Source organism: Nicotiana attenuata, chromosome 6, assembly GCF_001879085.1.
Source record: "Nicotiana attenuata strain UT chromosome 6, NIATTr2, whole genome shotgun sequence".
Taxonomy (NCBI): domain Eukaryota; kingdom Viridiplantae; phylum Streptophyta; class Magnoliopsida; order Solanales; family Solanaceae; genus Nicotiana; species Nicotiana attenuata.
This window is the reverse complement of record NC_031994.1, coordinates 14,482,489-14,500,234: the sequence shown is the minus strand read 5'-3', so window position 1 is coordinate 14,500,234 and position 17,746 is coordinate 14,482,489. Positions and strand designations below refer to the sequence as shown.

At 35.3% G+C, this 17,746-nt stretch overlaps 2 protein-coding genes across 2 annotated transcripts; both read left to right on the top strand.

Moving 5' to 3' along the window:
- LOC109226623 (subtilisin-like protease SBT5.3) lies at window positions 3,830–10,082 on the top strand. Its single transcript, XM_019391444.1, has 11 exons — window positions 3,830–4,009; window positions 4,181–4,290; window positions 4,374–4,471; window positions 4,844–5,008; window positions 6,303–6,411; window positions 7,519–8,059; window positions 8,193–8,290; window positions 8,479–8,724; window positions 8,838–8,952; window positions 9,047–9,260; window positions 9,386–10,082. The coding sequence occupies exons 1-11, from the start codon at window positions 3,938–3,940 to the stop codon at window positions 9,919–9,921; spliced, it is 2,304 nt and encodes a 767-aa protein (XP_019246989.1). The 5' UTR covers window positions 3,830–3,937; the 3' UTR covers window positions 9,922–10,082.
- LOC109226622 (ras-related protein RABB1c-like) lies at window positions 12,082–17,303 on the top strand. Its single transcript, XM_019391443.1, has 6 exons — window positions 12,082–12,350; window positions 14,225–14,364; window positions 14,596–14,678; window positions 15,488–15,692; window positions 15,782–15,850; window positions 16,995–17,303. The coding sequence occupies exons 1-6, from the start codon at window positions 12,305–12,307 to the stop codon at window positions 17,079–17,081; spliced, it is 630 nt and encodes a 209-aa protein (XP_019246988.1). The 5' UTR covers window positions 12,082–12,304; the 3' UTR covers window positions 17,082–17,303.

Below are 17,746 nucleotides of genomic sequence, written 5' to 3'. Positions count from 1 at the left end.
TCAAAGGCTCTGCTTTCAAATTCTCCTCCATGGTCACTTTGAATGGTTGAGATGAGATACTCTTTTACTCGTTCAATTTTTTTTTTTTTGCAGAAAATCTCAAAATTATTCAAAGCTTCATCTTTATTAGATAAGAAAAATCACCCATGTAAAACGTGAGTATCATCAATAATAACAAAGACATATCATTTACCTCTAATGCTATCAGTTTTAGTGGGTCCAAACAAGTCCATGTGAAGTAACTGTAAGGGCTTGGTTGTGGACACAATGTCTTAGGGTTTGAAAGAGTTTCTAGTTTGTTTGCCAATCTGACATGCATCACATACATAATTTCTAGAAAAATTGAGTTTGGGAAGGCCAATAACTAGATCATGCTTGGAGATTTTTTCAATTAAATGCATGCTCGCATGGCCAAATTTTTTATGCTATAGCCATGGATCATCAGATATGGATGCTAAAAGAATATGACTATCTAGATTTTCAATGTCATCAAGAATGTATACATTTCCATACGTTTTTCCTGGTAGAATGATTTTACTTGACTTATCTTCAATGGCACATCCTGTTTTTTTGAATTTAACTTCATATCCCGAATCACATAGTTGATTTATGCTCAAGAGATTGTAGTTGAGCCCATCCATAAGGTATACTTTTGTAAAATTACAGTTATTGCTGAATGGAATTGTGCCAGTACCAACGATCTTTCCTTTTGAATCATCACCAAATTTGACATTTCCTCCATTTATTTTTGTGACTTCTTTGAATAGATTTTTGTCACCCGTCATGTGATTGGAACACGCACTGTCTAAGTACCATTTCCCTTCCGGACTCTTTCAGTAGTGTTCCTCGCTTGCTTCACCACGTTCCATGAAACAATTTTCAGTGTCTTCTTTGCATTCATCGTCTGATGCATCTTCATCAATCCAGCAACCAGAATATTTGTCCACATCATTTTCCAAAATAGTCATGAAGCACAGGTTTGCCATTTCTTCATGTTCTGAGCTATCTTCATCGCTCCAGCTTCCGGATAATTTGTTTTTATTGAACCCTCTGGAGACTTTTCTTTTAAGATCCGGGCATTCAGCTTGAACATGACCATACCTTCCACATTCAAAACACTTTCCATCATTTTTGTCTTGTTCTTCTAGATGACATCCTTCCCTTTTTTGTGTTTCTGTATCTTCTCATTAATCCATTCATGTTTCTTGACACGATGACAATTTCTTATTCAAGAGCTTCTGCATCATCATCAATATCGTTCTCAGGTCCTTCAGTTCTAGTTTTGAATGCAACTGTTTTCTTCTTCTCTTCTTGACGCGTTTTCTTAGATGTGTTTTCTCAGGTGCTATGAGATCTCCTTGCAGTTCTTCACATGATAGTTTGTCTAAATGTTGTGATTCAAGTGCAACTACTTTTGTCTGCTATGTGGTTGGCAAACTTCTCAGGAATTTTCAAACCCGATCACCACTTGAGTAATGTTTACCAAAGGCTTTCAGATCGCCAATGATTTTGCTGAATCTTGCAAACAATTCCTCAATGGATTTTCCTTCTTTCATCTGGAAGAGTTCATAGTCGTGAACCAACAAATTTATTCGAGTTTCTTGCACTTTGTTGTTTCCTTCATAAGTAACTTCCAGTTTGTCCCACATTTCCTTGGCTGTATCACAACTAGAAATTTTCTCTTGTTCTTCTCCACTTATAGCATTATAAAGCAAGTTTTGTGCCTTAGCATTAACTTGGAAAATATCCATTTGCTCGTTAGTGTACTCATCTACATCTTCAGGATCATCAGGTGATTGTCGTGCTGCTGGAACTGGATAATTTTGCTTTTTGATGACACACCATACTTTTACATCATAGGACTTTGCATAAATGTCCATGCGCACCTTCCAATGAGAGACGTGTTGTTCATTGAAATATGTTGGCCTTACTTGCCATGTCCCTTCTTGAAAGAGTGCTCTAATAGTTACTTGGTTTGACATGATCTTTTCTCACTAGCTGTTAAGCAAAAGATAAATATGTAAGAACTGTTCTGATACCAACTGAAAGTACAAGGGGGGGATGAATTATCGATTTTTCTTTTTGTATCCTAAGTAGTTGACTAGTTTACCGATTAATCGACTGAAAATAAAAGTAGAATCTAAATAAAAGCAAAAGCAAAAATGCAGGAATTAAAGACACCGGGATTTTTATGGCGGTTCGAATTCAATGTGAATCCTACGTCCAGTCCCCTTGGATTGCAAGAGTGTTCTCTTTCAAGTATTTGAAGTTTCTTGATACAGGAGGATTGGTGTTGTTATACACCAATAGCTTCGTCACTATACTACTTCTTTTCTCGCTACTCGATACAATGCCTCACCAGTAGTTTTTCTCTCTTTCTTCTCTCCATAATTACACAGTAGATCTAGAATAGACTACAATACTTGTTTAGAGTAGAAGAGTGGTTCGATCAAAGTATATGTTTCTTTCTTGACATACTTCATTTTATACTTGAGCTTGGCTTGGCGAATCTTTGGCAGACCGTTGAGAGATTTACAATCCCAAAGGAATTGATCCTTGAAATTGAATCTATTATGGTTCATTCCAAGAATAAGTATGGAGCTTCCATAGATGGTCCATGACTGCCGGTCTTTTCCTTCTTCGAAAGAGGAACCCCTGTAATTGGTCCTTAAGTTGTTCCTTGATTCATGGGATTGATAGCGTCCTTTTTTCGACACATATCTTCAGCAATCAGGGTAGCGTAAATCTTGGGCCTTCCTTCATTGTACCAATTATCATGGTTGTCATATTGCTTAAATCTTGAACCTTCCTTACTGGCTTCTGTTGACAGATCTTTGCCTTGATTCTTTTACTCCTTTCTTTCTTGACTTCGTCCGTACATCATTGATAGATTTGCTCGCATTCTTCTTTTCATCTCACGTTATCCTGTACATAATAATATGTTATTTTTCATCATTGAAATCTATATCTAACACTTTGTACTATAATTTATGCCTTCCCCTTAAATCCTATATCAAATTAGTAATATTTTGTTATATAAGTATAATTTAATTTCAAATTTTAATTAGAATGTAATGTTTTAGAAAAATAGTTTGAACATAATTTATTTTTTCCCCTCATTTTTTATGAGAGTGAGGCAGTGAATAGTGAGAAGGAAAAGTACACACACAAAAAAGGGAAGGATGTAATTCAAATTAAATGCACTTTGCAATGGCTAGATTACAGCTCCGATCAGAAATCATTTTTAAATATTGCGATTCACATGGATAAAGCTATTTGCTGTCTTTTTCTTAAAAAAAAAAAAAATATTTCTTTCCGTCATCGTGTTTAGTGGAAATTTATATGTTTCTCTCCGATCCCAAACGATTTATAAGTACCGCGAAGCACATGGATGGAATATTATTCCGAATTACTATGCTTAGCGCCAAATTTAAGGAATATTAAAGTGCCATAAAAATATAATTATATGGTAACAATGGTTCCATAACCAGTAAAAGAGAATTTATTTAATATGCTAATATTTTACATATTTTTAATATTTTCAGAAAGGAAATTCGAAATGTCATGAAGACATGAACAATATTCATGAAATTGCCCATAAAAATTTGGTGAATGAGTTAAAAGTCTTCCCTCCTATTATATGATCTATCTTTAAATTAAGTCAAAAGAATTGGATGCATACAACATGCAATATATGGATTCATAGCCCACAAATAATAATATTAATACTTACAAAATTCTTTCTGAAGTCAATGACTCTTCCAAATAAAATAAGATCTATAATATTTTTTTATATTCATTCTAAGGTCAGTGATTCAACCTATAAGAGTTAAGTATATAGGAACTGTGAAGCGTATTGGAAGTAAACTCTCATACTTTTGAGGGAAGAAGAACTGAAAAGGAAGAAGAAGAGGAGGAGGAGAAAGTTGCAGAAAATATGAAAATAACAATATGTCTTCTTTCATGTTTTTTTGCTCTATTGTTTACACCCATATTTGCCATAAAAAAGGTAACATACGTACCTGTCATTTATCGTTATAAATTGTGCATATATCATTACTAGTTAATTTGCAGCATTACTGCTCAAATAAAAATCTTATATATATAATTGTAGAAAATCATATTTTCATCGAATTTTTTTGAAATTGTTAATAATGAAAATGATGTGTGTTTTATATAGTCATATGTGGTGTACATGGGTGGACATTCACATGGAAAAGAAGCATCATCCATTGATTTTGATAGAGTGACTAATTCCCATCATGAGTTTCTTGGATCACACTTAGGAAGGTAACTGAATATTGTCAAACTTTAGCTATTCTTTTTTTTTTTTATTTTAATTATTTGAAATCCGAAATGTTTTTTTCTAACAGTATTGAGAAGGCCAAGGATGCAATTTTTTACTCTTATACTAGACACATCAATGGCTTTGCTGCCATGCTTGAGGATGAAGAAGCAGCAGCATTATCCAGTAAGCATTCTGAATTCTCAAATGGTTTGAGTTTTGCAACTATACTACCCATTTTTCCCCTCTTTTGCTTCAATATCACATTTTTCACTGTTCAAAGGCGAATTTAGGATCTAGAGTCCATGAATTACGTAGGCCCTATGGTGGCTAGTTCGTGAACACCATTAGCCAAAAAACAATATCGGTTAAATATTAAATATTCACGAACAACCTTAGCGATATTCCTGAGTTCCCTACTTATTATAAGTTTATATTTTAATTTTCTCACAAATATGTATATAATAACTCGAGCAGAAAAATAACAATAACTAAATTCAATTGACAAAACTCGCCTTAAATTTGCCTCTAACTGTGTGTATATGACCTCTTTTGCAGAGCATCCAGGGGTAGTATCAGTTTTCTTGAACAGGCATAAGGAACTACACACAACCAGATCATGGAATTTCTTGGGGTTGGAACATGACGGCAAAATCAGCGAAAGCTCTTTATGGAAAAAGGCTAAATTTGGAGAAGACATCATTATTGGCAACATTGATTCTGGTATGAGTTGTTTCTACTCTCACTTTCTATATTGGTCTCACACATCAGTTCATTTTCTGTGTCACCATGATCCAATTTTAAGGTCCTCTTTCACGTACGTAATGCTGGTTTTTCCACATTAGATTTACTATAAATAGTTACCCGTTAGTCGTACAACAGCAATATACCTAGTATAGTCTGTATGGGAGGTGGTGAATGGTGTGTAGCAAACCTTATCCCTACCTTGTGAAAGTAGAGAGATTTTTTTCGATAGATTCTACTCTCAAGAAACGCATAATCACAACAGTTAACATAAAGAAATATAACAAAGGAGTATCTATGTAAAGAGAAACAGTAGAGAATTTTATATCATAAAAAGTACGCCGTATTAGTATATAAAAGTCAAACTCTTTTTATTATAATTTAGAACTTTTCTTTAACTTCTTTCTTACCCATCTTTTAACTTCTTTGATTCATATATAATTTTTTTTTTTTTTTTTGCAATTTCTTATTGTAAATGAAGTTGGCTAGTAATAAGTTGCACAAATGCACGTGAATCATTGACTTTATTGATGTAAGATCCGGAATTTCTTATTACACTAATTTTAATATTTGATAATCACCTTCACCTTGGTGTGACCTAGCTAGTGTTAGAGTGTACGTCTAGAGAGCAAATATATATATATATATATATATTTTGATTATTTTATGTACCAGTCGACAAAAAAAGTATTTTATGTAGCAAGATCTGACTATCCTGCCTACCTTGGCTAATCCAATTTCACATACGACAACGACTTGTCTAATTTAGAAAGCTTGCTTTATCGACCATGGCTGCACCTTTCAACAGTTGAAAGAAATTGAGGACCAGATTATTAATTTAGACTAAAAAGAAGTGAAGAATAATGATTGCGTCCATCACTCAAAATTTAAATCTTGTGAAGAAACTGGTGCAACAATTATGCATAGCTCAACGACAACAAGAGTTCATTATTGTTATTTTCTTATAATAATGATGGTCGAGTCAGCTTAACAGACCTCGACTATTTCACTTGGTATCTGTCATTTATATATCACACACGTAATAAGTAACTTTATTTATTAAGGCTAAGCCGTATAAGAGAAAATTATCTAAATTTTAAAAACTCTAATGTCTTTTACGCTGGGATTAAACTCTCTTGTCTCATATAGTTGCATGGATTTTATTTTATTTCATTGACAGCTAAGTCCCACCCTTAAATAGATCAAGTAGTTCATTATCTTTCTTAAAATGTGATTGATGTTTCACCTTTTCTATGTGATGGGGTTGGAGCAGGAGTTTGGCCTGAATCAGAAAGCTTTAGTGATGAAGGAATGGGACCAATTCCATCAAGATGGAAAGGAACTTGCCAACATGGTACAGACGCCAGTTTTCGATGCAATAGGTACTCTATTTCTATTTTCATCTTCTCTTTCCATTTTTTCAAAAAAAATTCCCCATTTTATCTGCACTGCTCTGTCAACATAGGATAGTTTGCTCTTTTAGAAAAACCTCCTCAGGTGGCACACTCTTCTTTGGAAATATATGTCCTATTATAATATTGAATTGAGACGGGCTTAAATGGGACATGAATTGTGAAAATTCATGTAGTCCATCCTAACTTAATTCAGATTGAGGTGAATTAATAGTTGTTGTTATTATGGTATTTCTCTTGAAAAATCATGTAGTCCGACGTAATTTGCTTGAGATTGAGGTGTATTCGTAGTTGTTGTTATTATGGTACTTCTTTACCCATTGTGCACTTCGTTGGATGAAATGGAAACTTTCAAATTCAACTTAAATTTTGGAAAAGGAATCTCCAATTGGAAAATTTTGTTGTCCTCGTTCATGATGTTTTTGAAGTTAGAAGGGGAGCCTTGGAGCAACGATAAAGTTGTCTCCGTGTAACCTATGGGTCAAGGGTTCGAGCCGTAGAATCAGCCACTGATGCTTGCATCAAGGTAGGCTGCCTACATCACATCCATTAGGGTGTGGTCCTTCCCCGGACCCTGCATGAATGCGGGATGCTTCGTGCGTCGGGGCTGCCCTTTTATTTATTTATTTATGAATCTTTAGAAGATGATATTGATATCTACTGCTTGTTCTTTAACCTATATTTCACTGCTTAATAGTTTGGCTTTGAACAACAAACTTTTACCCTCTATCTGCTCTGTAGATTATATATCAAAGTTTTCTTCACTAGCTATGCCGTTCACATATAGGCAGAGAAGGCAAATACCAACTTGTTCAATCAAATTTCCTTAAGTATTCTCCTTTCGTTTTACGAAAACATCACATCAATGTTTAGTATTTGAGTAGTGTAGTGAATATGAATTATTGGAAGTTGTGAAAATTGTATAAAAACGATATGACGTCAGACATTTTGGAATGACACAAACAGAAAAGTTCGTCATATAAATTGGAAAGAGACGTGAAGTATGATTTATACAGCATTATGCTAGCTTAAGATCAAGATAACTTTTGAGTTTTGGAGTTTTCTTTAATCATGAAGGAAGTTGATTGGAGCAAGATATTTCATCAACGGATTCGCTGCTGCAGCAGGAGCTCTTGTGAACTCCAGCTTCTACACACCACGAGACACTTTAGGGCATGGATCGCACACATTGTCCACAGCCGGTGGTAATTTTGTGGAAGGAGCTAATATTTTTGGTTATGGCAATGGCACAGCAAAAGGGGGATCACCACGAGCACGAGTAGCAGCTTATAAGGCTTGCTGGCCTCCTATTATTCCAAGCGACTCGTGCACTGATGCAGATGTCTTGGCTGCCTTTGATATGGCAATTCATGATGGTGTTGATGTGCTTTCATTATCAATGGGAGGATTACCTGTTCCATATGTCAATGACAGTATTGCTATCGGTTCATTTCATGCTGTTAAGCATGGCATTGTTGTGGTAACCTCGGGTGGTAATTCTGGTGCTTATCCTGGTACAATAGCCAACACTGCACCTTGGCTCATCACTGTCGGGGCAAGCACCATTGATCGCGTGTTTGCTAGCTATGTCATCCTAGGAAACAATAAGCGCTACAGAGTAGGTTTCTCTTGTCCGCTATTCTTGATGTCTGCAAAAACATGTTTTCTTTGTGGGCGAGCTTTAATGCAACAGATCTCATAGCGAGGCTTGGGCCGTAATTTAACATTATGCTGGTTCTTTTGTTTTATAGGGAGTAAGCCTTGCAACTGAAGCAGTGCCCCACGGCAAGTCCTTCCCAATTATTACCGGTGCATCTGCTAAACTTGCCAATGCAACAGCCCTAGCTGCGTGAGTATTACTGCCTTTCCTACTGCTTAATACGGATCTTTACACAAATAGCCAATCGGCTTCACTGTTTACTTTTCCTAGCGAGTATATATATAATATACGTTAATTATACACGGGCATACACGTATTATACACAAATTATATATCTGCTTGCTATTTTTAGTGCTAACATTTATGTGTTTCTGCAGTAATTTTTGCATAGGTGGGACCTTGGACCCTAAGAAGACAAAGGGGGCTATTTTGGTTTGCCATAGAGGGGCTAGTCCAGGGTTTGATAAGTGCATGCAAGCGACTTTAGTAGGCGCAGTTGGTATCGTTATACTCAACAGTGAATTCTTTGGAAATGAAATGTATGCTGAACCTTACTACTGCCCTGCAACGCTTATTAGTTACTCCGATGGACTTGAAGTCTTGGCTTATCTTAATTCAACAAGGTATAACAGTCTAAGAATCCGGCGTTATGCTAAACATGATAGTTGAATTAAATCTTCATGGCACAACAAAATTAAGTTAGCATACACATGACTTAACCATGTTGTGTGAACAGGAAACCTACGGCTTACATTACTCGGCCAACAACTGAATTGGGAACAAAGCCTGCTCCAATTGTGGCTGCATTTTCATCAATTGGGCCCAATAGGGTTACACCAGAGATTCTCAAGGTTTTCTTTTAACCGTTTCAACAACGTTAGTTTCAAGTTTATTAAGGAAAATAATTTCATTTCAATGAGTTTTCATATGATACTATCTTTCCAGCCTGATATCATTGCCCCAGGAGTGAGCATAATAGCTGCTTATACTGGAGTACAACCGCCTACACAAATGGGTTTTGATGACCGCCGGGTTAAATTTAACACAATGACAGGCACTTCAATGTCATGCCCTCATGTTGCTGGTGTCGTTGGCCTTTTGAAAGCGCTCCATCCAACTTGGAGTGCTGCAGCCATCAAATCTGCCATTATGACCTCCGGTAGGATTACACAGCCCTTTCAATGCAACTTTTCTTAAATTCTTGATCATAAGAATAAGAACTAAATGAGTTATATGGAAACTTTTATATGATTTTCATGCCTTGATACTCTTATTCTTCTGCAGCAAGAACGCGAGATAATACTTTCAAGCCAATGACTAATTCAACTAACCTTAAGGTAACACCATTTGCATATGGAGCGGGAAACATATGGCCAAACCGCGCCATGGACCCTGGCTTGGTTTATGACTTAACGATCGATGACTATATGAGCTTTCTATGTGCCCAAGGCTACAATGAAACCCAAATCAATATCTTCTCACAAGGCTGCTTCAAATGTCCCGAGCCTATTAGTTTCATCAATTTGAACTTACCCTCAATCACAGTGCCCAAGCTCAATGACTTAGTCGTCGTGACTAGAACTTTGAAGAATGTAGGATCACCGGGCATTTACAAAGCTCGTATTCGCTCCCCAGCTGGGATCTCTGTTGTTATTGAGCCAAACACTTTGGAATTCAACAAGATTGGAGAGGAGAAATCATTCAAGCTCAATCTGAAAGTTAAAGGAAATAAAGCTCCAAAAGATTATGTGTTTGGACAGTTAATATGGTCTGATGGCAAGCACAATGTTAGAAGTCCCATTGTAGTGAAAGCTAGTTAAGAATGTATTTGGTAGATTTCATTTTTCTGTAAAATACTATTCATTGAGTTCAAAGTATTCAAACAGCTTACTTGTCCAATTAATAATTTGCCAACATTAGTTAGTTTCAGCAATGTAATAAATGGCAATCATCTTAATTAATCTTAAGTGCATTAACATTAGTTTGTTCCACGCTTTATCATGAGATTGTTTTTGTGAATGGCTCAATGAGTAATAGAGCTCGTACTGTAGTCTATTTATAGTGATATTTACATAGATGAGATGACTACATCATCTATATGAGATGAGTAGACACAACTCACAAGAGTAGATAAGAGTCCTAATATATCAATCATTGCCCCGACCAAACACAACTATTTCCTCCTTGGTTCTAGACTCTGTACTTGAACGATTTTCCACCTCACTAGCTCTTGTTTTTTCCTTTACTATTGTTGGGTAACGCCAACATCCTGTCTATCGCAATGTGCACTTCCGAGATGGCTTTGACCATTACTTCCGAGATGGCTTTGACCCTTTATATAATGGATTTGGTTAAGAAATAAAGTTGGGCTTTTGCTATCAACTATAATATTTGGCATGATGATAAGCATTGATCCTAACAACCATGTGTTAGCATGCGAATGGATCTAACCTTAGTTCCCAAAATTGCATGATTATATCTCTTATACCACTAGACATCCCCTTACAAACAAATAGAATCTTGTATACTCTATTTCAATTTATATGTTTTAAATAATTTCTTCTATAGTTAGGACAGCCCGGTACACTAAGCTCCAGCTATGCGTAGGGTCCGGGGAAAGACTGAACCACAAGGGTCTATTGTACGCAGTCTTACCCTACATTATTTCTTCTATATTTTGTTTAAAAAAAGAATGTCACATCTTATACTTTTTAAGCTTTTAATCTCGACATTTACATTTTACCAGTAATAACATTCTATTGTAGAAATAATTTTTCGTGTGTCATCCGAACATTTAGTTTAAGTTCACAAGATCCAAACTTATTTTTAAGGGAAACTATTAGCTATGTCCATTTATAAGTAGCTTATTATAAAAATTGACCAATTCATTGAATATTACTAATATTAGCCAATTAGCTATTTGAATAAAGAAAAAGGTCAAATTTTTGCTTTCTTTTGAGTGGGTGTTATTAGAATAGAATGGGTACATCTTAAGGAGTTTGAATCTCCGTTTTAGGATAATTTGGCGGAGTTTTGAGGTGGTTTGAATTGAAAATTAGAAGTCGAAGATGAAACATGAAAAAAATGATGTGTATCACATATGTATCATATTTGTATCAAATGTGTATCACATGTATATCTTTATGTGTGATACATGTTTGAATATGTGTCGTAGAAGAATTTTTTAAACTCGACTTTAACTATGAATTTTGGTACCAAATCACCTCCAATCTTCCTCAAAATTTGTATATTGACTCATGTATATGTTTTCAATGAATTTCATATATATATAGTATTTCATCACCTTGTGTTGCTAGCTCATCCATGAAATTTTCTTTCCGTCTTGCATCTAATGTTGTTAATCACGCTTAAAAATATGGGAGGAGATCTTTGCGTGTGATTCTTGGATACATAAGAAACTTATTTATTTGGATTTTTAATTTTTATATGCGTTAGTAAATTTATAATTAATGGGCAGAAATTAATAAGTTGGAACTTATTTGAGACATTTACGTAACATTTGTTGGGAGAAATTCAAAAATAGCCAGATTTACAAGTGGTCATTCAAAAATAGCCACAATTTTAAAAGTCATCAAAATTTAGCCACTTTTCACGTAAAGATAAATTTAAACTGTTCAAAATCCGGAAAAATACCCCAGCATAATATACTGGAATTCCAGTTTAATATCCCAGTATATTATACCGGAGCCAGCAAAGTATACCAGTCCAACATAACATGCTGGAAATTCATACATAGGTGCACCGAACTCCAGTATATTATGCTGGACCGGTCTCTATACAGCAAAATAGTGATTATTTTTCAATAATTTGGCAAACGCCGGCTATTTTTGAATGAGCAGACCGAAAACTGGCTAGCCCGTGCTATTTTGACACGTTTGTAACGGAGTAGGGTAAGATACATAAAATGAAATGAAGAAAATTCATAGAAAACCTTTTGGTACATAACTTTTTTTTCTTCTTGCCACGTCTTAACAGGAAGAAGGAAAAGAAGAGAGGTTTTTGAAATATTTACAGAGCCATTACCCCCTCTCTTTTCATCTTCTTCTGAAATATCTGCGATTTCTGTATTATATAATCTTTTATATACTTTAATTATATACAAATCCTATTTCTCCAGCTCATTATACATTCATCTACTATTCTCTCTTCAGATCTCCTTCTTCCTTACGTAATTCGTCAACCATGTCTTACGCCTATCTTTTCAAGTATATCATCATCGGCGATACCGGTAATTTTCCTTCCTTATTTTCAATTTCGATTGTCTTTTTAATTATTTGATTTATAAATCTCTCTTTTCTTTTTTATGTTGATATCCTTTTTTTTCATCCGTTTAAAATGTTCTCTGTTTGATTATCAATGATTTTAATTTAATTTGTTTGCTGTCTTTCGTTTCTTTATGGATCCGAAATTATCTGGAATGTGCAATTGCCATGATATATTCAATTTTTTTTTTTTTTGAATTTTGGATTTTATGATTTCGTGTAAATGTTTGCACTCCATATCTTAATTGAAATCAATGATAAATTCATAATGATTTGACAATTAATTGTTTCTGATAGAAAGGATTTTGTTAGGCCAAATTTGATGCTTTTGGTCATTTAGATATTTATGTTATCAAGTAAAAGAAAGTAAAGGCTCAGTAGCCTAAGCCTAGGTGGGCAATTTCTGTGCTGGTGGGAGGTAGTAGGTATCGGGTGAAATAAGCAAGGCGTGGGTAAGCTGGCCTGGAAGCCAATATCATCAGAGAAAATAGTAGAGGTCCAGTACGTGAGGCTGTACTTAAACTGCCAATTTGTTTATATTTGAAGTCTGTTTACTCAGTAGGTTTTTGTGTCTATGCAAAGTCTTGTGGATACAGTTACAGGTTACTATCTTCTATGTTAAATGTTCGAGGAGAAAAGTTTTTGAAAAGTAACAGGTCCTAGAAATATAACAAATCCAAGGTGAACCTTAGTTTAGAGTTCATTTATCTATTAGAAGGATTTAACACTAAAGGTTGTTCAGATGCTGCTTGCACTAGCTTTTGGAAAAAGCTTTTTGGAATTTCTTACTAAATAAAAAATTCATGCGAAATCTAGTATGTTAGTTGTAGTTTTTCAGAAGATACGTAAGTTTTTTGTGAGTGGAAGAAGAACATTTCTTTGAATACTACGCATAAACCATATCTTTGAAGAACAGTTTGTTTGAAAAAACTTTTGGCAAAAACTTAAATAAACATGTTTCTGGAAATTTCTTTTGCAAGATTTCAAAAAAAATTCATGAACAAATGCCACTAAAGAGTTTTTTCTAATGTTAATCTGGTCATGTGTTCCATAGTTTGGGGTTCTTTGATTTGTTCGGCCAGTCTATTTCTTAAGGTTTTATCGGATCCAACTTTGATTCAGCTTACATTTTGGGTGCTACAATAGTTAAAACTTAAAACTTGGGTAGCAGGCCCTTAGGTGTCTGGGGGGGGGGGGGGGGGGCAGCAAGTTAGGAGTCTTTGTTGCTGAAGTTTAAAAAGTCGTAAGGCAAGAAATTGCACCTGCAGAGTTCTCTTTATTCAGTGGCTTAGGTTAGTATTATATTCCTCAATCTGAAAAAGATAATTGTTTTCTCCTAGAACCAGAACACCTCTTCTCCTTTGACTTGTAGCATAACTTTGACATGAATTTGCTGACTAGGCACTTTGTAGAATCAATATATAAAGGAATTTGACCATGAGAAACAGAGTAGAAAAATAGTTCGAAAATATGTCTGCTTTTTTGCATATGGTGAAGTGATTATTGATAAAACTGTCAAGGCTCATAATAATAAAAACGTGCTTTAATTGATGAATTACATATGGATTATGGTGAAAATGGCTTCTCGGGACTGTTTCCACTATATCACAACAAGATTATGTGATGGTGATTATGCTGAGTGATTCCTCATGATTTGGTATTTTCTTAGTCGTATCTGCATACACAGAAAGCCATCTTGCAGTTTCTATTTTGCCCTTTACCAGTGTACTTTGCCCCTAGCAAATTTCTTATAACCATTTTGTTCTAATATTTTGTTTGTGATATTGATGTATGCATTTACTTGACATCATACATAACTTTACAATGTTTTGTTGCACAGGAGTCGGGAAATCTTGTCTTCTGTTGCAATTTACTGACAAACGGTTTCAACCGGTCCATGACTTGACCATTGGGGTTGAATTTGGGGCTAGGATGATCACAATAGACAACAAACCAATAAAACTACAGATCTGGGACACGGTTTGTGACACGTCTTGTCTCTTTCTCTTTTACTGTTAATATGCCGGATGTCCAAAAAGTGCTAAATTAGACCACAGTTCATCTGATCATCTTATTTTGGTCGTTAGGAGCTTGAGACTATCCTCATAAATGCCTTACATTCTGTCCTAAGCAGCAGAGTCATTGTTATTGTTTGCACGTGTGATCATTAATTGCTGGCTGCATGATTCTAATGAATGCTCTCCATTTCAGGCTGGCCAAGAATCATTCAGATCTATCACGAGGTCATACTACAGAGGTGCTGCTGGGGCACTACTTGTTTACGATATTACAAGGTATTGTCCTGCATACATCTTTATCACATATATGCACGGAATCCAGGATAATCAGCATAACTTTGGTTGCATATATGAGGATTACTTCTTGATGTGTCTCTTTGAGTTGGATCCATATTCCAGAAATGTTTCTTTCTTGGGAAAATTACCCAGTGTAGCCGCTCCTAAAAATAATAGCCAGCGAATGTATATTTTTTGTATACGAATGTATAATATACATAATTTGTACATAATTAATGTATATTTTTTATTTGGCAAGCTAATGTAATTATATTTTACCGATCAGCTAAATATCTTAAATGCCCATGTTTCTTTACACAAACTTTGTTGCCCGGAGTGTCATTTGTAAAGCAGATTTGGCTGCATCTGCAATATACATTATTGCCTTTTCACTAATTTCTTTTTGACTTATATGATTGTAAAACAATATGGTGTTCTGATGATGATACCTATATGTCTTTGACTGTCAAAGAGATGAATTAAATTTTTTTTTAAAGCTAATTATAACACTCTATCATGTTGTGTCATAAGTTTCTCTCTTACTGGCCATTACTGAATCAATTATCTTGTCTTCTGTATTAAACTTCATCAGGGAGTAAGTTGTAGTTGACACATCTTTGTTTGATTGTCTCCTTCCATCCCTCCATCCCTGAATGCTGATGCATATAATAATTGGTTCCTCCATATTTCTGTTGGTGATCATCTGATGATTCCTTCGCTCTTCCTGCTGCTGTAACTCTAAAGTACATTTGTTAACATTAATGTGTTAGTGATGAAGTGATGATTTTTTTTGTCCAAAACTTTTATAGGAGGGAAACGTTCAATCACCTTGCTAGTTGGCTGGAAGACGCAAGGCAGCATGCAAATGCAAACATGACTATAATGCTGATAGGAAACAAGTGTGATCTGGCTCACAGAAGGGCTGTAAGCACAGAGGAAGGCGAGCAGTTCGCCAAGGAAAATGGCTTGATATTTATGGAGGCCTCTGCCAAAACTGCTCAGAATGTTGAAGAGGTAAGGAATCCTATATTCTGTTACTTCCTATGAGCTTTGATAGTACACGATGGCAACTCTCTCCAAGAAATTCTTTTGCACCTTTTCAGGCTTTTATCAGAACAGCCTCAACTATCTATAAGAAAATACAGGATGGAGTGTTTGATGTATCAAATGAGGTAACCCATAACCTGACTACATATGTATAATCTGCTTAGTGATTATTGCTTTGTGCACTGAATGTTGTTAGTTGTTAGAGAAGTAACTTCTGTAAAGATATATTAATGTATGAAAGCAAACAAAGTAAGAAAATTTGGGAGCAAAGAAAAAACACTATTGGAACATCCCATGTTACCATGTAGAAGGACTGATGTGGTTCCTTCTGATCCTATTACCAGATAGTACTTTCCTTGCTTATTTAAGAAATGATAAAAAATATCTAGGGTGCCATCGTTCCTTTGGAAAACAATACGGGGTTTTATATTGAACTAATTAGTTCAATGGACCAACATTGCAAACAAAACAATATCCACATTTGGGGAACACCCCCTCCCAGGTGTATGTCTGACTTGTCCAACCTCCAAGGACGTATCTATCTGTGCTATCAACAGCTTAAATGCTGTTATAGCTTTTGAAGTCAACTGCTAATTTGCCTATCTTGTAATCTAGTTTCGAAGTTCATTTATATGTTGTGCAATCCAATTTGCTGCTAATATTTTGTTAGAAAAATTACATGTGTTTATAAAGATTGTAAAATTAGTGATTTGGCTTTTTTTTTTGCACCTAGATTGCTTTTTTAGAAAAACTCGGATGGCAATCTACAACATAGTGATGAATATACTAATCTTCGATATACAGGCAAAAAATATATTTTTAAAATGTAATTTAATTGAACTGATCTGGATTTGGACCCTTTCATCCCAAAAAGGATTTGATCTTTTGTGAAACCATGAAGATAGAACTATGTCCAGTTTGCTTCCACCAAATTTGAATTTTGGGATTTTCAAACACAGTTTAAGGATTTGAGTAAAAATTAGGCTTTTTAATTCATATAACTTTGACCTGTAAAAGTGCGATTAATGATGAGAGGGGAGGAATTTTGATACTAAATGAGAACCAGATTCCAATTCATACAAGTTAGGATTAGTGACCATGCTATCTTTTCATGGGGTTGTTTTATTTGAAGGGAGGTGAATGAGTTGAAAGTTATTTCAGAATCTGGTTACTAGGGAGCTTGTTATTGCTTGGTTTTGTCAATGGTGAATTTTTGTTGTGTATAAATCCCTGGTCTAAAGAGTTCAAATTTTTAATCGTCTTTTGCAGTCATATGGAATAAAAGTTGGGTATGGAGGCATTCCTGGGCCATCAGGTGGAAGAGATGGAGCTGCTTCTCAAGGTTGTTGCAGCTAAAAGTGTAACTTTATTCTTCAAATTTGATCATGTCCTGTGGTTATTTATTTGTGTTTAGCGTCTTAACATTGAGAGGTTTATTCAATTTGTTTGTTTTATTGTTAATATCTGCTCAAATATAATCAAACATCAGTAATATGGGACTTGTCTTTCTTCTTTGATTTCTCCTTGTAATATTTGACATTACCAAATGTGTATAGTGTTTCATAGATCTTTTGTGTTTGATTGAAATTCACTCAACCCCTCATGCCCTCCCCTTTTCCTGTCCGCCCGCCAACCCATGTTGTCGAAATGGTTTCTTGGCGTAACAATGGGGATAAGAGATCACTTGTGTTTGCATGGATTTGCCATAAAGCCAGCAAACATTGCCCCAGCGTTAAGGCAATTGCGCGGGTGCAAAGGTTTGCTGGTTGGCCAGCTTAACGTCGCCGAGTAACTGGAATAAGCATAGCCTGCTGACGGGCTAAAGTGCAAAAGTTGGGAAAGTTAATTCCCCTCCAAGCAAAGGGCTCGCGTATGTAGCAAAGGTCGTCAAGTGTCAACTGTAATGCAGAATTCGAATTGCGGATGATCGCACAGTTTTATATTGAGCGGGTTAAAATAAATTGACTCGCTAATCGAGCAACAACATGAGTTTTTTTGTTTTGTTTTTGTTGTTGTTACTG